General features: G+C 37.7%; 1 protein-coding gene across 1 annotated transcript in view; it reads left to right on the top strand.

Moving 5' to 3' along the window:
• Rpn2 (Regulatory particle non-ATPase 2) overlaps positions 1-15495 on the top strand; it is a 243293-nt gene that overhangs the window by 3894 nt on the left and 223904 nt on the right. The window contains exons 3-5 of the mRNA XM_076448295.1: positions 3296-3359; positions 3524-3629; positions 10071-10276. Coding sequence (XP_076304410.1) covers positions 3296-3359; positions 3524-3629; positions 10071-10276 — 376 coding nt within the window. The remainder of the gene's footprint in view (positions 1-3295; positions 3360-3523; positions 3630-10070; positions 10277-15495) is intronic.

Here is a 15495-nt window from a genome sequence, read left to right as displayed (position 1 = left end):
GGGTATACTTACTTTTGTTCGTTGATTTTGCTTTTTGTCAAGGTGTGTACGTATAATCTTTTCTGTGGTTTGTGGAGGAAACTTGTTGATGTTGATGAAGTGTTGTTTTATTTTGTCTAATTTGTTGTTAATTTTATCTGGTGAGCATAGTTTTTTGGCCGTGTTTATTTGGTTTCTTAGATGTTGAGTGTTTGTTTTGTTTCATGTACTGAGTCCCAAGGTATGTATAGTCCAGTGTGGATGATTTTTTGGTGGATTCCTGTTTTAAATTGTGTATTGGTTCTTGTAATTTTGAGGTTAAGAGATGATATTTAATTGCTTTCTTCTGTTCACGTGTGAAGTTAATGTTGGAATGTATAGAGTTAATGTGATTGAAAAGTTAAGTGTGTGTTCTGTAGATGCGAGTCCCATGATCATGTCATCTACATATCTGCACCAATATAGTGGTGGATGTAATGCTGTGTTAATTGCTAGTTTCAACTTGTGTCATAAAAATATTGGCTAGAACTGGTGATACTGGATTGCCAATGCTTAGGCCATGGTTGTGGTTGTTGAACATGAAGTTTATCTTCATCATGGTTTTATTAGCCATTTTAATCTGTAAAAAGGCTACCGTGTTCCTTCGATCCAAGATTTCAATGAAGTTGGTTATGTCTTTAGTCTGCCTGAAGTTTTATATTTTTGAAATCTAATACATCTAAGTTACTGATCATAGTAAATTGTAGTGAAATTATCTGATATCAATATATTTATTTATGATGATTTTGTTTTGTTATTCAACTGTATAAAACCTAAAAAGAAAAGTTTGATATCCTCCACATTCCAAATTTTAAAAGGCTTAGCAACTAAGTACAAAGGTTGTTGCGAGAAGAGATAGCTGTTTACTTTACTTCTTGATTTATTGTTTTATATTTTAAGAAAACTAAGCTTAATAATTTATTTCTAAATAGTAATAATCTATATACATATATAATCTATAATAATTGAAATGTGACTGTATATTACAAAATACTAGTCCACTAAAACATAGCTAAGATAGGAAGACTAAAGGTCAGTTTTATATTTCTGGATGCCTAATATGAGTGCACATGCACTGTCAATGCAAGTTATGTAATGTTAGCCAGGCATGGCTTGAAGATCAATATAAAAAAATATATATACATGTTCATATACAGTGTTATGAGACTTAAACAACTTAGACTAAACACTTGTATTTTTGTGTTATAATATGTAGTCATTCTAGCATGAGAAAGGCATAATTTATATTTCCTAATTTTTTTATGATGGTTATGAGGTTGGTCAAGTTACAGACCCCATATAGTTAGAGTATAGAAAATAACATAAATTATAAATTCTAGCTAAAAACATGTTTGAAATGTATTTAGGAGATTTTTGAGATTAGGTAAATAATATTTGAGATTTTTTGGATGAAGAATAGTTTTTAATCATAACATGAAATCACTTTGCACTCATACTTGTAATGAAACAATCTGTTATCACAAACAGATCTTTAGTGAAAGTATTTATTTAAGAAACTGATTTTTTGTATACAAAAATTTGAATTGATGCTCTTTGGGACTTAGCTGAATTTTAATTTCGTTTTTACATGTTGTAGTTGCTATTAAGCAAGATCTGTTAACTTTATGGAACTAATTAATAAATCAGAAGCTTTTCCCAAAAATGATGGTAATGTTTATTCTAAAGATTCTGGAAAATGTTCTATAGGAATTGCATCTGGCTTGATTGTTATGTTATTTACATTCATTGTTATCAAGAGCTGTCTTAGTGAATGACAGTCCTTCATGCACTCATTAGCATGTTTGTAAACTGACACACTTGTAGCCTGTTTATTTTATTAAATTCTCTCTGTGTACATTTGTATCTACATTTTAGATTTTTGCATTCCTTTCTGTTTACTTTTCTGGTGATACATGTTCTTAACATGTACAAGTGATTCATTTTCATTATTTTTGTATATATTCACTAGTTGTATGTTTTAGTTTATATAGTGTTCAGTCTGAATGTTATTTTTCTTTTTACTGTCTGCTTTCATTTACTGCATAAGTTTAGTATATATTAAGTGTGAATATTTTAGTCAGTCTTTTCTAGTATATTTAATTAACATTCCTTCTGTTGTTCTGTAGCATATTTATTGAAACTTGCTTTAATGCTTATGATTCTAGATGTTTTTGTCCTTGCTTTTTACCTTACTATTCTTTCTTTTATTCATTCCATTACTGGTTTACTTGAGTAACATGAAAATATTTAATCTGATTTATATAATCAAAACATATTTGTAGCCTGAGTTTTTGAATTCAGTTTTACTTTAATCCCATGTTTTGTAGCGTGTCAGTTTCTTTCATAAAAAAGATTATCATTATTGGATATAAGGTTCTAAGTTCTTAAAATTTTTTTGACAGGTTTGTACATGTAACCAAAACATTTTTACTCCAAACTTAAACAGATTATAAAATTATGCTGTATCGTTATCAGTTTTCACATTTTTTCGTTCCCTTACAGAAGTTTCCCAGATTGAGACTTTCAATTTAGTCTTTATGGTGGAAAAGTTGTACATAAAAAATAGTTACACTTGGCCAAAAATTTCAAGCTCTTATTTGTAAAAACACACACTTCTCCTTAAAAGAATGATGATTCTTAAACAAGGATTAAAGCTTTCACAAATGTGTACAATCTAAATGTATTATTTCACACTTTCCCTGAAACAACTGATAGAAAAAATAGAGAAAATATATTGTTATTCTATTGCCAACTCTTGATACTTTGTGGCATAAACTAGAATTCTTGAGTCAGTTGAGATGGAAATTTTTAATAGCTATCCAGAATGACTTAAAGCTCAATTGCATTTGGAAAGTGATTTTTTTTTCACTATTTTTCTTTATCAGGAGTAAGATGTATAAATACTTTAATATATCTGTGAAGATATGTAATTGCTTAATACATGTTAAATGTCATTTGTGTAATTAGTGTTGTGTAACTTTAAATTCAACATTTTTGATATTGTTTGTCTAGTACATAAGTGGATTAAGTTAATGTAATGGGTAGTTTAGATCTTGCTTGTATCTGCTTATTTAGCAAAGATAAATATCTAACAATTTGTGATGAGTAGGTAATTACCTTACTGAATTGTATCATATACAACTCCCCTTTTTATACATTTCATTTTGTATAAGTTTTATTATAATTTTTGTTTGATAAAACTTAATGTATTTTTCCTTTCACAAGCATGTTGTTTTAATGCTGTGGAACCTCACCTTTTAATTTTTGTTATTCACAGTGAAGTACTATATGAAGATCAAAATTTTGCCCAGAAACAGTTAGCTGCACTTGTTGCATCAAAGGTATGAATATACAGAATCTATTTATCAGTTTTATTTGACAAATTTTTGTATACATTACATTTTAGTCAAATATTGTAGGTGGAAATTTTTTAGTAATCTATGATTGTAAATAATTAATTTTATTTTGAATCATACAACACTTATTAATTTATTTTGTTTTGCAGGTTTACTATCATCTTGGCTCCTTTGAAGATTCTCTCACATATGCCTTGGGAGCTGGAGATCTATTTGATGTTAATGTTTCATCAGAATATGTTGAGACCATAATTTGTAAGATTTCCTTTTTTAAGTATTCCACTTGGTTTTTATACTGAGAATATTACACTTCACAACAAAGTTTTTGTTTCTTGAACACTGTTGGGTGTTCCTTATAGATTTGTGGCTGCTGATCACAAAAATCACATCCAAATTTGCTCATCATGTACAGTTTCATCGAAATCTTCAGTTTTGTCATGTTTTCTCTTATATTTGTGTCCAAAAATTTTCGTTTCTGTAAGAGACCTATGAACAATGTTTTGTGCAGTCTGGGCATGTCCAGGCATGAAATCAGGCCAGGTTGGAAGCTGTTTTGAGGAGGTATGCAGCCTGGGCAGGCTGGAGCCAGCTTGACACTGTCTCAGCAGGCTATAAAAGTGGTTTGCAAATGCAGATGCTGCTCATTGGATTAATATAGACCTTATAGTGTGTATGTATTGTTTCAGAATATAATATTGCCTCAGTAGCACTGTAACAAGTAAGTTAGATGTTATAGAAGTTCGTTTTACAGGATGATTGGTGTCAGCCAATATGTCTTGTCAATGTCGTAACAGCCGCGATACATTCTGCTATATTTGTGGTGAGTATACGCTTGTTCATCGGAGACGCTCAATGACTGCTGTTGTGAAGAAGGCATATCATCTGTACTTCAGCTGTAAAATTGGTGATTAAGACCAGGAATGGGCGTCTCACATTTGTTGTGCGACATGTGCTGTCTGTCTGAGAGCTTGGCTCAGAGGCACTCGAAAGACAATGTCGTTTGCTGTTTCGATGATATGGTGAGAACAGAAAGGCCATGTGATGGACTGTTACTTCTGTTTGACTAATGTGTTTGGTTTCTCTGCCTAAAACAAGAAATCAATTGAATACATTAATCATCTGCCTTCAGCAATGAGACCCGTGCCACATGATGACAGTCTTCCAATTCCGAAACCACCAGAAGAAAGGACCTTAGACAAACCAGATGAAGAAACTGCAATGCAGGGAACTGGAAGTGACATTGATCCGGATTTTGAACCATGCTTTTCAAGCAATCCACATCTCATAACACAGTCAGAATTAAGTGATCTGGTTAGAGATTTGGGTCTGTCAAAAGCAAAAGTCGAATTGCTGGGTTTGATAATGCAGGAATGGTGTTTGCTGTCACCAGGTATGAAAATTTCTGTTTTTCGAAGCCACCAAGTTGATATAACCAAATTCTTCGCACAAGTTGACAGTCTTTGTTTCTGTGTTGACATTGAAGGATTGTTCTTTGCTTTGGGTTGTGACCTTGACCTGCAGTGAGGTGTATCTCCACTTGCAAAGATGGAATTATTATGCTGACCAATATCTTCGTTCTGACATCTACATCACCATGTCCACTTACCACCATCAAGGCAGGTTATCTTAATTGCAGGGTATGGCCATACATTCCAAAGCCTCTCCAGTGTTTCCAGTGTCAAAGTATCGGTCGCTCAAAAACATCGTGTCATGGTTTCCTGATGTGTGCTTGTTGTGGTGGCAAGGACCATGATGCCTTTGACCGTGAAATGGACTCTCATTGTGTCAATTGCAATGGCTCTCACCCGTCCTACTTTCATTCTTGCCGGAAATGGTTGGAAGAAAAAGAGGTGTGGCATATGAAAAAATTCCTAACATTACTTATCCTGAGACTTGAAAGTTGCTGTCCACTGCTCCATCTTGGACGTATACTGCTGCACTTCATTCCGCAACTACAGTGGGAGTGCAGACAGATCTCTCTGTGCCTCCAAAAGAATCATTTTCCATGGTTAAAAAAAGCTGATGAATCAACTTCAATACCAATCTCTGTCCCATACATATGTTCCAACAAACCCCTAAGATTCATATCCTTTGGTTCTGGGTACAGGCATTTCCTTGGATACATCTTCTTATCCCACCCCAGGATGCAAAACGATCATTCATTTGCATCCTTAGTCACTGGAATCCCCTTCCAACAGCAAAGATCTGCCCAATCGACCCAGGGCAGGATACATGTAGGTCGATAGACCTATTTCGAATAAGGACTTTGAGGAAAAATGATGTGGTCGTAAACTGAAGGATTTTCTACTCAATTAGTCTACACGTAAATAAAAATGGCCACCTTGATACAATAGAACTGTCGAGGTTCACGTTCTAATCTGGATGACATCAAAACACTGATTGCTTCCTACCGTCCTGTATGTGTTTTCTTACAGGAAACATTTCTGAAACCTAATCAGTGATGTCGAGAAACCCACTTGTTGAGAAATTTATATGCAAAAACGGCTCGTTTGGGTTGAGAAAATATTTTACATAGAAGAGCGAACTATGTAAAATATTTTCTCAACCCAAACGAGCCGTTTTTGCATAAAAATTTCTGAAACCTGCCCATACAGTCAACATTTGGCAGTTTTGTACAGAAATGACAGGCTGTGTGACGGATGAGTGCATGGAGGGGTGGCACTGTTGGTTGATCAACATGTGCCCACCCTGTTTTTATTACTCAAAACATTTTTGGAAGCCGTAACTGTCCATGTTTCCTTGGGTCATACCATCACTGTTTTTGCTCTCTACCTGTCATCTGGAGAGACCTATGATCAATCAGACCTTGTTGTTATCATGTAACAGTTACCATCTCCATTTTTAATTCTGGGGGACTTTCATGAACATCATCCTCTCTGGGGGAAGAGTTGATATTGATAGGAGGGGTCCCTCTGTAGAGCATATGCTCTCTGATTACAACCTTTCTCTTCTCAATTCTGGTTCTTCTCTTTGTTTTCATGCACCTAGTCAGTCCTTTACTGCTATTGATCTCTCAATTTGCACCCCTTTATTATTCTCCTATTTTTCATGGAGGGTTGACAATAATCCACGATGCAATGATCATTTTCCTATAATTTTAAAAGAGAATGGTTGTGGTCAATGCCACCCAACCTGTGTGCCCTGGGGGAAGCTGGATCAGGCAAACTAGCCCTCTTTCACTCCTCTCGCAGAACTTGATCCTGCCATCATCTGTAAGCCATCAGTAGACAACTGTATGGCAGCAGTAACTGACTGTATTATACAAGCAGCTGCTCAGTGTATTCCTAAGATCTCGACATGTTTTTTACTATATCCTCGTCCGTAGTGAAATCCTGCCAGCCACATGGCATGAAAGGCTTTAAAATGGGCCTGGGTTACTTCCTGTATATATCCCACACTCTCAAACCACATCGCTTTCCAGCAGGTCCGTGCACAAGCTCGGTAGGTAAGACGTCAAAGCCAGAAGGAATCTTGTATTAAGTTCACAACTGGCATATTTTCTACCACCAGTTCCAAAGTCATATGGGACAAGATTCGAAAGGTCAGTGGGTAATATAATTCTGTACCGTTCTTGATCTTGCTCTAATGGCCAGGAAGTAGCTGATACCCAGAGCATTGCTGATACTCCAGGTGGAAACATTTGCCAGGTATCTAGCACTTGTACATTTTCCTCCACCTTCTTAGCCATCAAGACTCAAGCAGAGCAAATACGCTTCTTTCCTTTTGAGCTGATTGTCTCTATGACTATAATCGTCCATTTACACTGGTGGAACAGAAACTGGCCCTTCATTGGTCTGGCAGTACATCGGTTGGACCTGATGATGTACACTATGACATGCTGTGCCATCTGTCTCTTGCTATTCTTGTGATTGTTTTTAACTGGATCTGGCAGGAGAATATTTTTCCTGATGCCAAGCACAAGGCTATTGTCCTACCTTTCTCAAAGCCTGGGAAGGATTCTGAGATTTCTTCAAACTAATGTCCAATTGCTTTGACGATCTGTCTCTGTAAGACCATAGAGAGGATGGTTAATGCTCATCTTGTTTGGTTCTTCGAATTAAACAACTTCATCTCGCCCACCCAGTGTGGGTTCCGGCGACAGTGCTACACCATGGTCTGCCTGATTAGGTCAGAGAAGCCTTTCTTGAACGACGACATTGTGTATCAGTATTCTTTGACATTGAGAAGGCTTATGATACAACAGTGAGGTATGGCATTTTATGAGACCTCTATATATACTCTTCAGAAAAAGAAACTCAAAAGGGATATTTTTGTTATTTTAAAGAGAAATATATGTAATAACGTTACAAGCTCAGAGTATCTGATGTTACACGTGTTAACATGACAATAAAAGTTGTGCGCTTTGAAAACGGAGAAAAACATTGGATTTTTCGCCAAAACGCATGCGTGTCCAATAAATTTGTTTGAGAGATCTGCATGTTCTGCAAGTGCAACAAGTGCAAAATCCCTATAAAAGTGACGGGTTCTCGGTTTCCATAGCTCAGTGTTAAGTCACTGACACGCAATACAGTTATGCCAAAACTGACTGAAGCACAACGCAACAATGCCATTGGTCGCTTGGAAGCAGGCGAATCTTGATCAGATGTTGCCAGATCTGTGAATGTCCTCCCAAGCACTATCACAAGGCTATGGAATCATCACCAACATGGATCAACTCGTGACCGTCCACGATCTGGCAGATCTCGTGTGACCACGCCCGCACAGGATCACTACATCCGGTTACGTCACCTTCGGGATAGGACCACCACTGCGACGTCTACTGCTTCAACCATAGGATTTCCGATCAGACCGTACGCAACCGTGTATGAGATTCTTAGGCCCCATGTGCAACCCATCATGGTGAACGTCAACGACGTTTTTCAACATGACAACGCCTGTCCTCACACTGCTCGACTCACCACTGTCTTCTTGAGACACCACAACATCAACATTCTTCCTTGGCCCTCCAGATCACCAGATTTAAACCCCATCAAACATCTTTGGGACGAGTTGGACTGATGTCTGAGACGGTGACAACCTCAACCTGTAACCACTGGTCAACCCATTCCACCATGGTCTCTTACTGTCCACAAATGTGACCTTTCTTTAAGTCATCTAAGAAAAGCAGATACTCCTGATTAGAAGTACCATCTTTTATTTGCTGAACATCTTTCGAACCATCTTTTAATTCTCATTGATACAGATGGTTAAAAATCAGGTGACTCTGTGGGCTCTTCCATGGTTTTATGCAATTCAGTGGTTGCATGCAGAATCCCCTCTACAGCTTCTGTTTTCACTGCTGAACTGTATGCCATTTCTCTTGCCCTGGATCACATAGAAGCGAAGCAGTAATCAAACTTCACCATTTATACTGACTCGCTTAGTTCTCTACTGGCCCTGGAATTGCTTCCCATTAGTTCACACCCTGTTCTTGCCCATAATAAAAACTGACTGGCTCATTTCTCTTTAACACCTACTTCTATCCAGTTTTCCTGGATACTGGGTTATGTTGGTATTCACTGAACAAACTTGCTGACACAGCATTTAAATCTATTTATTCTGGCACTATTGCTGCTGTGCCTGTTCATACATGGACTATGTTCTTCTATTGAAGGCTCGGCTCCATGCCAGCTGGCAGTCGACTTGGAGTGAGTAACTCGAAAACAAGCTTTTCCAAATGAAACCCTATATTGGACTTTGGTCATCTTGCTTCCGTAGGGATCAGAAAGAGGAAGTTGTTGTAACTAGAGTATGCTTTGGTCACAGTTTTGTAGCTCATCATTTTCTTTTATCTGGAACTGATGCACCAATGTTTAGTCTGTGCAACACTCAGGTCATAGTAAGCTACATTATACTTTCTTGCTATCGTTATGACTTTCATCGACGGTACCATTTTAAACATGTTCTATTCCAAGGTTTGTCCATAACATTAGACAGTGTTGTTGGTGATTTTGACACTGTCCATTTTGGTAATGGTTTTTAAAGGCCATAATCTTTTTAATGCCACTTAAGTTTTTTAATTTATACATTAAAGCTTTTTTAATGTAGTTCCCTTATAAGAATCACAGTCCATCTAGTTTGATTTGAAATTAGAAAATGGCTGTAATGTTAAATGACTTGAAACCAGGATTAGGAAGGCCAACTTCAGGTGAGTAACACTGCTGTTTGAACTATCCGTTTGAACTACCTGTTAGTCATTTTGGCAAGTTATTATTAAAATTTTGCTATACGTCTTTTAAAACTTTTATTACTTTACTTTTTGAAACTGGCCATAACGTCAAATAACTTGGAATCAGGACTGGAAAGGCAAACTTCAGGTGACTGACGGTTGTTTTTGTACTTACCTGTTAGTCTTCCTGGCAAGTTATGATAATCAGAACTATGCTACAGAAAGTCCTCTATGACTTCTATTACTGTAGTTTTTCTCTTGATATTGTAGACTAGATGTACACATTTGTTTCATGCTATTTCTTTTAAACTTTGTTCTGTTTTACCTTAATTTCCTTTTATGAATTTTACTAAATTTACTTTAATTTTACCTTTTTACCGAGTGTTTGATGCATATCACCTTGCTGCTTTATGCCATAAAACACTAAATAAATCAACCAACCAACCAAGAAAGTTATACATTGTACAGATTTACTAAATTTTTTGTCATATATTTTCCTGCTACAGCAAAATGCATTGATCATTACACAAAGCTGAGGATCTTTAATACTGCTAGTAAGCTTGAAGATCAGAAGCCAGTTGACCCCAGACTGGAAGCCATTGTTAACCGAATGTTTCAGAGGTGCTTTGAAGATGGTCAGTACAGACAAGCTGTAGGAATTGCTCTAGAAACTAGGAGAATGGATATTTTTGAAAGAGCAATTCTAAATTCTGTGAGTGAACTTTAAATTAAGACAATTTTTCTTTATCAACATACTGTGTATAGTTTTTAGATAGACATTTAGTAATTTTGTTCTTATGCACCTCTTCTCTTAAACCTACTCTTGTTGCAGTTTGGTGAACAAGTGTATAAAGTGCTTCATTCAGAAACATACTCAGCTGCCATTAGTCAACCCAATGTAAAATAAAAACATTGTACTTAAAAAAACTGTATCTGTTTGATCTTGAAAGAAAGGTTTCACATTTTGTTACTTCCTGGAGGAAACATATATATTAAAACCTTTTTTATTCAGTTTGCACTCAGGGTAAAACACAGCTGGATGAGTTAAATATTGTATATGCTAAAATGGAACTGTATTTAAGTTAAGATGCTTATAACAAAATATGGAGTAATAATACAAAAGTTGAATGGTATTTTGGCTGATAACTTCTGATAGTCTCAAATTTTACAACTGTAGATATGAGCAATCTAAATGCTAGATCTGTGAATAATTGTACACTGAGATACCTAATTCTTTCAGTTGTTTATTTATTATTTGTTAATTAACTGCTGTTTGTATTTATTTGACTCTATATATTACAGTAAGAAAAGAGATTGTTGAGAATTTTGTAGTTATATTTTCAAAAGTAAAAAGAATCTTTACTATTTGAGTCAGATTGACTCAGCTGTCTACAGTGGAGATTCAAGTATAAAGTAACTGCTGAGATGGAAGGAATTTAGTTGATCTTAAGTTTAAAGAATCATTTGCATAGATTATTAATTATAGCTAATCAGTTAACTCCTCCTGAGAAGTTGCATTTAACTTAATTTTCAAGATAGATTTGTGACATCAACTAATTGCAACTTTTTCTTTCCTATAAACTTCATACTATAAGGAAGAAACTCATTCTTCACTGTGTAGTAAATTTTGATAAATGTGTTATTTTGCTGTACCAACAGATTTGAAATTGTTTGACGTTTTAAGTTTTTGGTTTAGTTTCAACTAGAAAAGAGTAAAATCTTTTTATATTTTTTGATATTTTGAAATAGGATAATAATTTCACAAAATAACATTTTTTTTCTTAATTTAAGTTTCCAAATTAGATTAAGCTTCTGAAAACTAGAAATATTTCATATTTTATTCAACTGATGAATCACAAATCTAAGACAAGTGTTTAGAATTATTTGGGACAATTTAAAGTTTTTTGGATAAATCCCCTTGGTGTAGATTCCTGTACATAGTGAGGGGACCTCACAGGGAAGGTTCTATTCTTTCTGGTTACCTCCTCTGGGATCTAAACATCCACCCACATGTTTATGTTTGCCATGTGTGGTGACCCATGAAGGGGAGGAAAGGATACTGGTGGCTGAGGGGTCCAACCCTAACACACCACTTTGGCCTTGAATTCCTATAGATGGTTGGCCTTTGGGTTGACCTCTTGGGTCAATTAGCTAGTCCACTTGGGCTAGAGTTAACCAAGTACCAGTGTTGGAAGTTCTCAACAGGTGTTGTGGACATTGTGTCTGATGCTGGTGTTTGAGTATAGTGCTCACGAAACCGTGGAGTTGCTGCAATGTCCTTGCGTGACATTGTAGTGCATCTCCTCATAGGGCTCCATGGTGGGTAGGGTCAGTGGTCACCAAAATTTCTTTTCTATGGATCCTCCTACAAAAAATTTAAATAAAATAGTGAAAAAACAGTCAATAGGTAAACAATCACATCTTGAAGACTCTGATCAGCAATCTTCAACATCTGTACCACCAGTTGTACCTATTTTTTCATCCTACATTACCTTCAGAAAAAACTTCAGGGCAAATCTATCTAAATTGCAGGGTACGGCCTTACATTCCAAACTCTCTCCAATGTTTCCAATGTCTGAGGTTCGGCCACTCAAAGACGTCATGTCGTGGTTCCCTGACATGCTCGTTGTGGTGGCAAGGACCACGATGCCTGTGAGTGTGACATGGACCCACGTTGTGTCAACTGCCCTTCTCGCCCTTCCTACTTTCGTTCTTGCTCTAAATGGTTGGAGGAAAAATAGGTGCAGCATTTGAAAACAACTCATAACATTAGATAACCTGAGGCTTGGAAATTGCTGTCCACCACTTCATATCAGACATATGCTGCTGCACTTCATTCCACAACTACAGTGGGAGTGCAGACAGATCTCTCTGTGCCTCCAAGAGAATCATTCTCTCAACAAATGAAAAGCCTCATGACCTCTATGGTTAAAAAAGTTGATGAATCAACTTCTACACCCATCTCTGTTCCTCCCATACATTCCAACAAAACCCAATATGCACATCCTTTGGTTCCAAATACAGGCATTTCTTCAGATACATCTTTTTCTCCCACCCCAAGTTGCAAAACAATCATTCGTTCGCATCCTAAGTCACTGGAATCCCCTTCCAACAACAAAGACCTGCCCAATCAACCCAGGGCAGGATCCATTAAAAATGGCCACCTTGATACAATGGAACTGTTGAGGTTTATGTTCTAATCTGGATGATATCAAAACATTGATTGCTTCCTACCATTCTGTATGTCTTTCCTTACAAGAAACATTTCTAAAAGCTGCTGATACAGTCACCATTTGGCAGTTTTCTCTGTACAGAAATGATAGGCTGTGTGATGGATGAGTACCTGGAGGGGTGGCACTATTGGTTGATCAGCATGTGCTCACCCTGTCTTTGTCACTCAACACACCTTTGGAGGCTGTAGCCTTTCTTTTTTTTTTTGGTCATACCATTACTGTTTGTTTTCTCTACCTGTCACCTGGAGAGACATATGATCACTCGGACCTTCATGCTTTCATTGAACAGTTGCCGTTTTCCTTTCTAATCGTGGGGTACTTTAATGGATATCATCCCCTCTGGGAAGTGCTGTTATTGATAGTAGGAGTCACTCTGTAGAGCATATGCTCTCTGATCACAACCTTTCTCTTTTCAATACTGGTTCTTCCACTTATTTTCACGCACCTAGTCACCTGCTATTGATCTCTCGGTTTGCCCTCCTTCATTATTCTCCCATTTTTCATGGAGGGTTGACAATAGTCCACTAGGCAGTATTCATTTTCCTATACTTTTTAGAGAGACTGGTGGTGGTCGATGCCACCCTATCTGCGTGCCCCAGTGGAAGCTGGATCAGGCAGACTGGTCCACTTTCACTGCTCTTGCAAAACTTGATCCTGCCATCGACTGTCAGCCATCAATAGACGACTGTGTGGCAGCAGTAACTGACTGTATAAAACAAGCAGCTGCTCAATGTTTTCCTAAAACCTTTATACGTTTTCCACTATATCCTCGTCCATGGTGGAGTTCTGCCTGCCACATGGCATGAAAGGCTCAAAAACGGACCTGGGATACTTTCCGGAGATATCCCACACTTTTAAACCTCATTGCTTTCCAGCAGGCCCGTGCACATGCTAGGTTGATCAAAGCCAGAAGGAATCTTGGATTAAATTCACAACTGGCATATCTTCTACCACCGGTTCCAAAGTCATATGGGACAGGGTTCAAAAGGTCTTGATATTACTCTCTGATGGCCAAGAAGTAGCTGATGGCTGGAGCATTGCTGATACTCTAGGTGAAAGCTTTTGTCAGGTATTTAGCACTTCTGCCTGTTCCTCCTCCTTCATGGCCATCAAGACTCAGGCAGAGTGTTCACCCCTATCCTTTTGAACTGACTACCTCTTTGACTATAATTGTCCCTTCACACTGGTGGAACTGAAACTGGCCCTTCATCAGTCTGGCAGTACATCTGTTGGACCAGATGACGTACACTATGACATGCTGGGCCACCTATCTCCTGCTTTTCTTGATATTCTTTTCATTGTTTTTAACCAGATCTGGTAGGAGAATGTTTTTCCTAATGCCTGGCACCAGGCTATTATCTTACCTTTCTCTTAGCCTGGGAAAGATCCCAAGATTCCTTTAAACTACCTTTCAATTGCTTTGACCAGCTGTTGCACATGCTAGGTTGGTAAGATGTCAAAGCTAGAAGAAATCTTGGATTAAGTTCACAACTGGCATATCTTCTACCAGAGCTGTCTCTGTAAGATTTTAGAGAGGATGGTTAATGCTCGACTTGTTTTGTTCCTCGAATCAAACAACCTCCTTTTGCCCACCCAGTGTGGGTTCCAACGACAGCACTCCACCATGGACCACCTAATTAGACTTGAAACATCAGTTGGAGAAGCCTTTCTCAAATGACAACATCTTGTATCAATATTCTTTGACATTGAGCAGGCCTGTGACACAACATGGAGGTATGGCATTTTGCAAGACCTCCATATATATGGGTTATGTGTCCATTTGCCCATTTTTATTAATGGACAGGAGATTCCAAGTTCGTGTGGGTTCAACACTTTCCTGTTCCTTTCTACAGGAACTTGGGGTCCCTCAGGGCTGTGTTTTGAGTGTCACACATTTCAGTATAAAGATTACTGCCATCACTGAACAAGTGTCTCTCACTGTTGCAAACGGGCTCTATGTCGACGACTTTCATATCTTGTGTCAGCCGTCGAACATGAGATATATTGAATGGCAACTACAAACTGCTCTTGATTGTGTACTGAGTGGACCACGGCAAATGGCTTCAACTTCTCTCTCTCTCAAACCATTTGCATGCACTTTTGCCTCCATCGGTGTATTCAACCTGATCCTGAACTCTGTATCAGTGAACTTTCACTGCCTGTGGTCCCTGAGACCAAAATCTTGGGGCTTATCTTTAACCATAAGCTGACCTTTATACTACACATCAAGCAGCTACGGATCAAATGCATAAGAGCACTGAAAATCCTCCGTGTCCTCTTTACCACCAGTTGGAGAGCGGTTTGATGTTCTATGTTAAAGATATATCATACTCTTATTTGATCGAAACTCGACTATGGATCACTTGTCTGTGGGTGTGCCAAACCCTCGGTAGTAAAGATGCTGGACCCCATCCATCAACAAGGACTTCGACTCTGCACTGGGACTTTCTGCACCTCCCCAATTCAGAGCTTATACGTAGAATCTCATGAACCTTCTCTGCACCTTCACCGTTTGCAACTGTCTTTACTGTATTCTTCAAAACTTCGTTCCTTACCAAAGCATCCCACCTGGGATGTGTTTTTCTTCCTCAGTGGGCCATACTTTTTTAGAACAGACAATTTGCCTTTGCATCTGGGCACAATTGGATGATTTGGGTCTGTCCTTGGATAACATTGCAGAATCCACTGGTCAGCCCAT

This window comes from Tachypleus tridentatus, chromosome 8 (genome assembly GCF_004210375.1).
Source record: "Tachypleus tridentatus isolate NWPU-2018 chromosome 8, ASM421037v1, whole genome shotgun sequence".
NCBI classification, from domain to species: domain Eukaryota; kingdom Metazoa; phylum Arthropoda; class Merostomata; order Xiphosura; family Limulidae; genus Tachypleus; species Tachypleus tridentatus.
The sequence above is the reverse complement of the archived record's forward strand: the minus strand, read 5'-3'. Positions and strand labels throughout refer to the sequence as shown.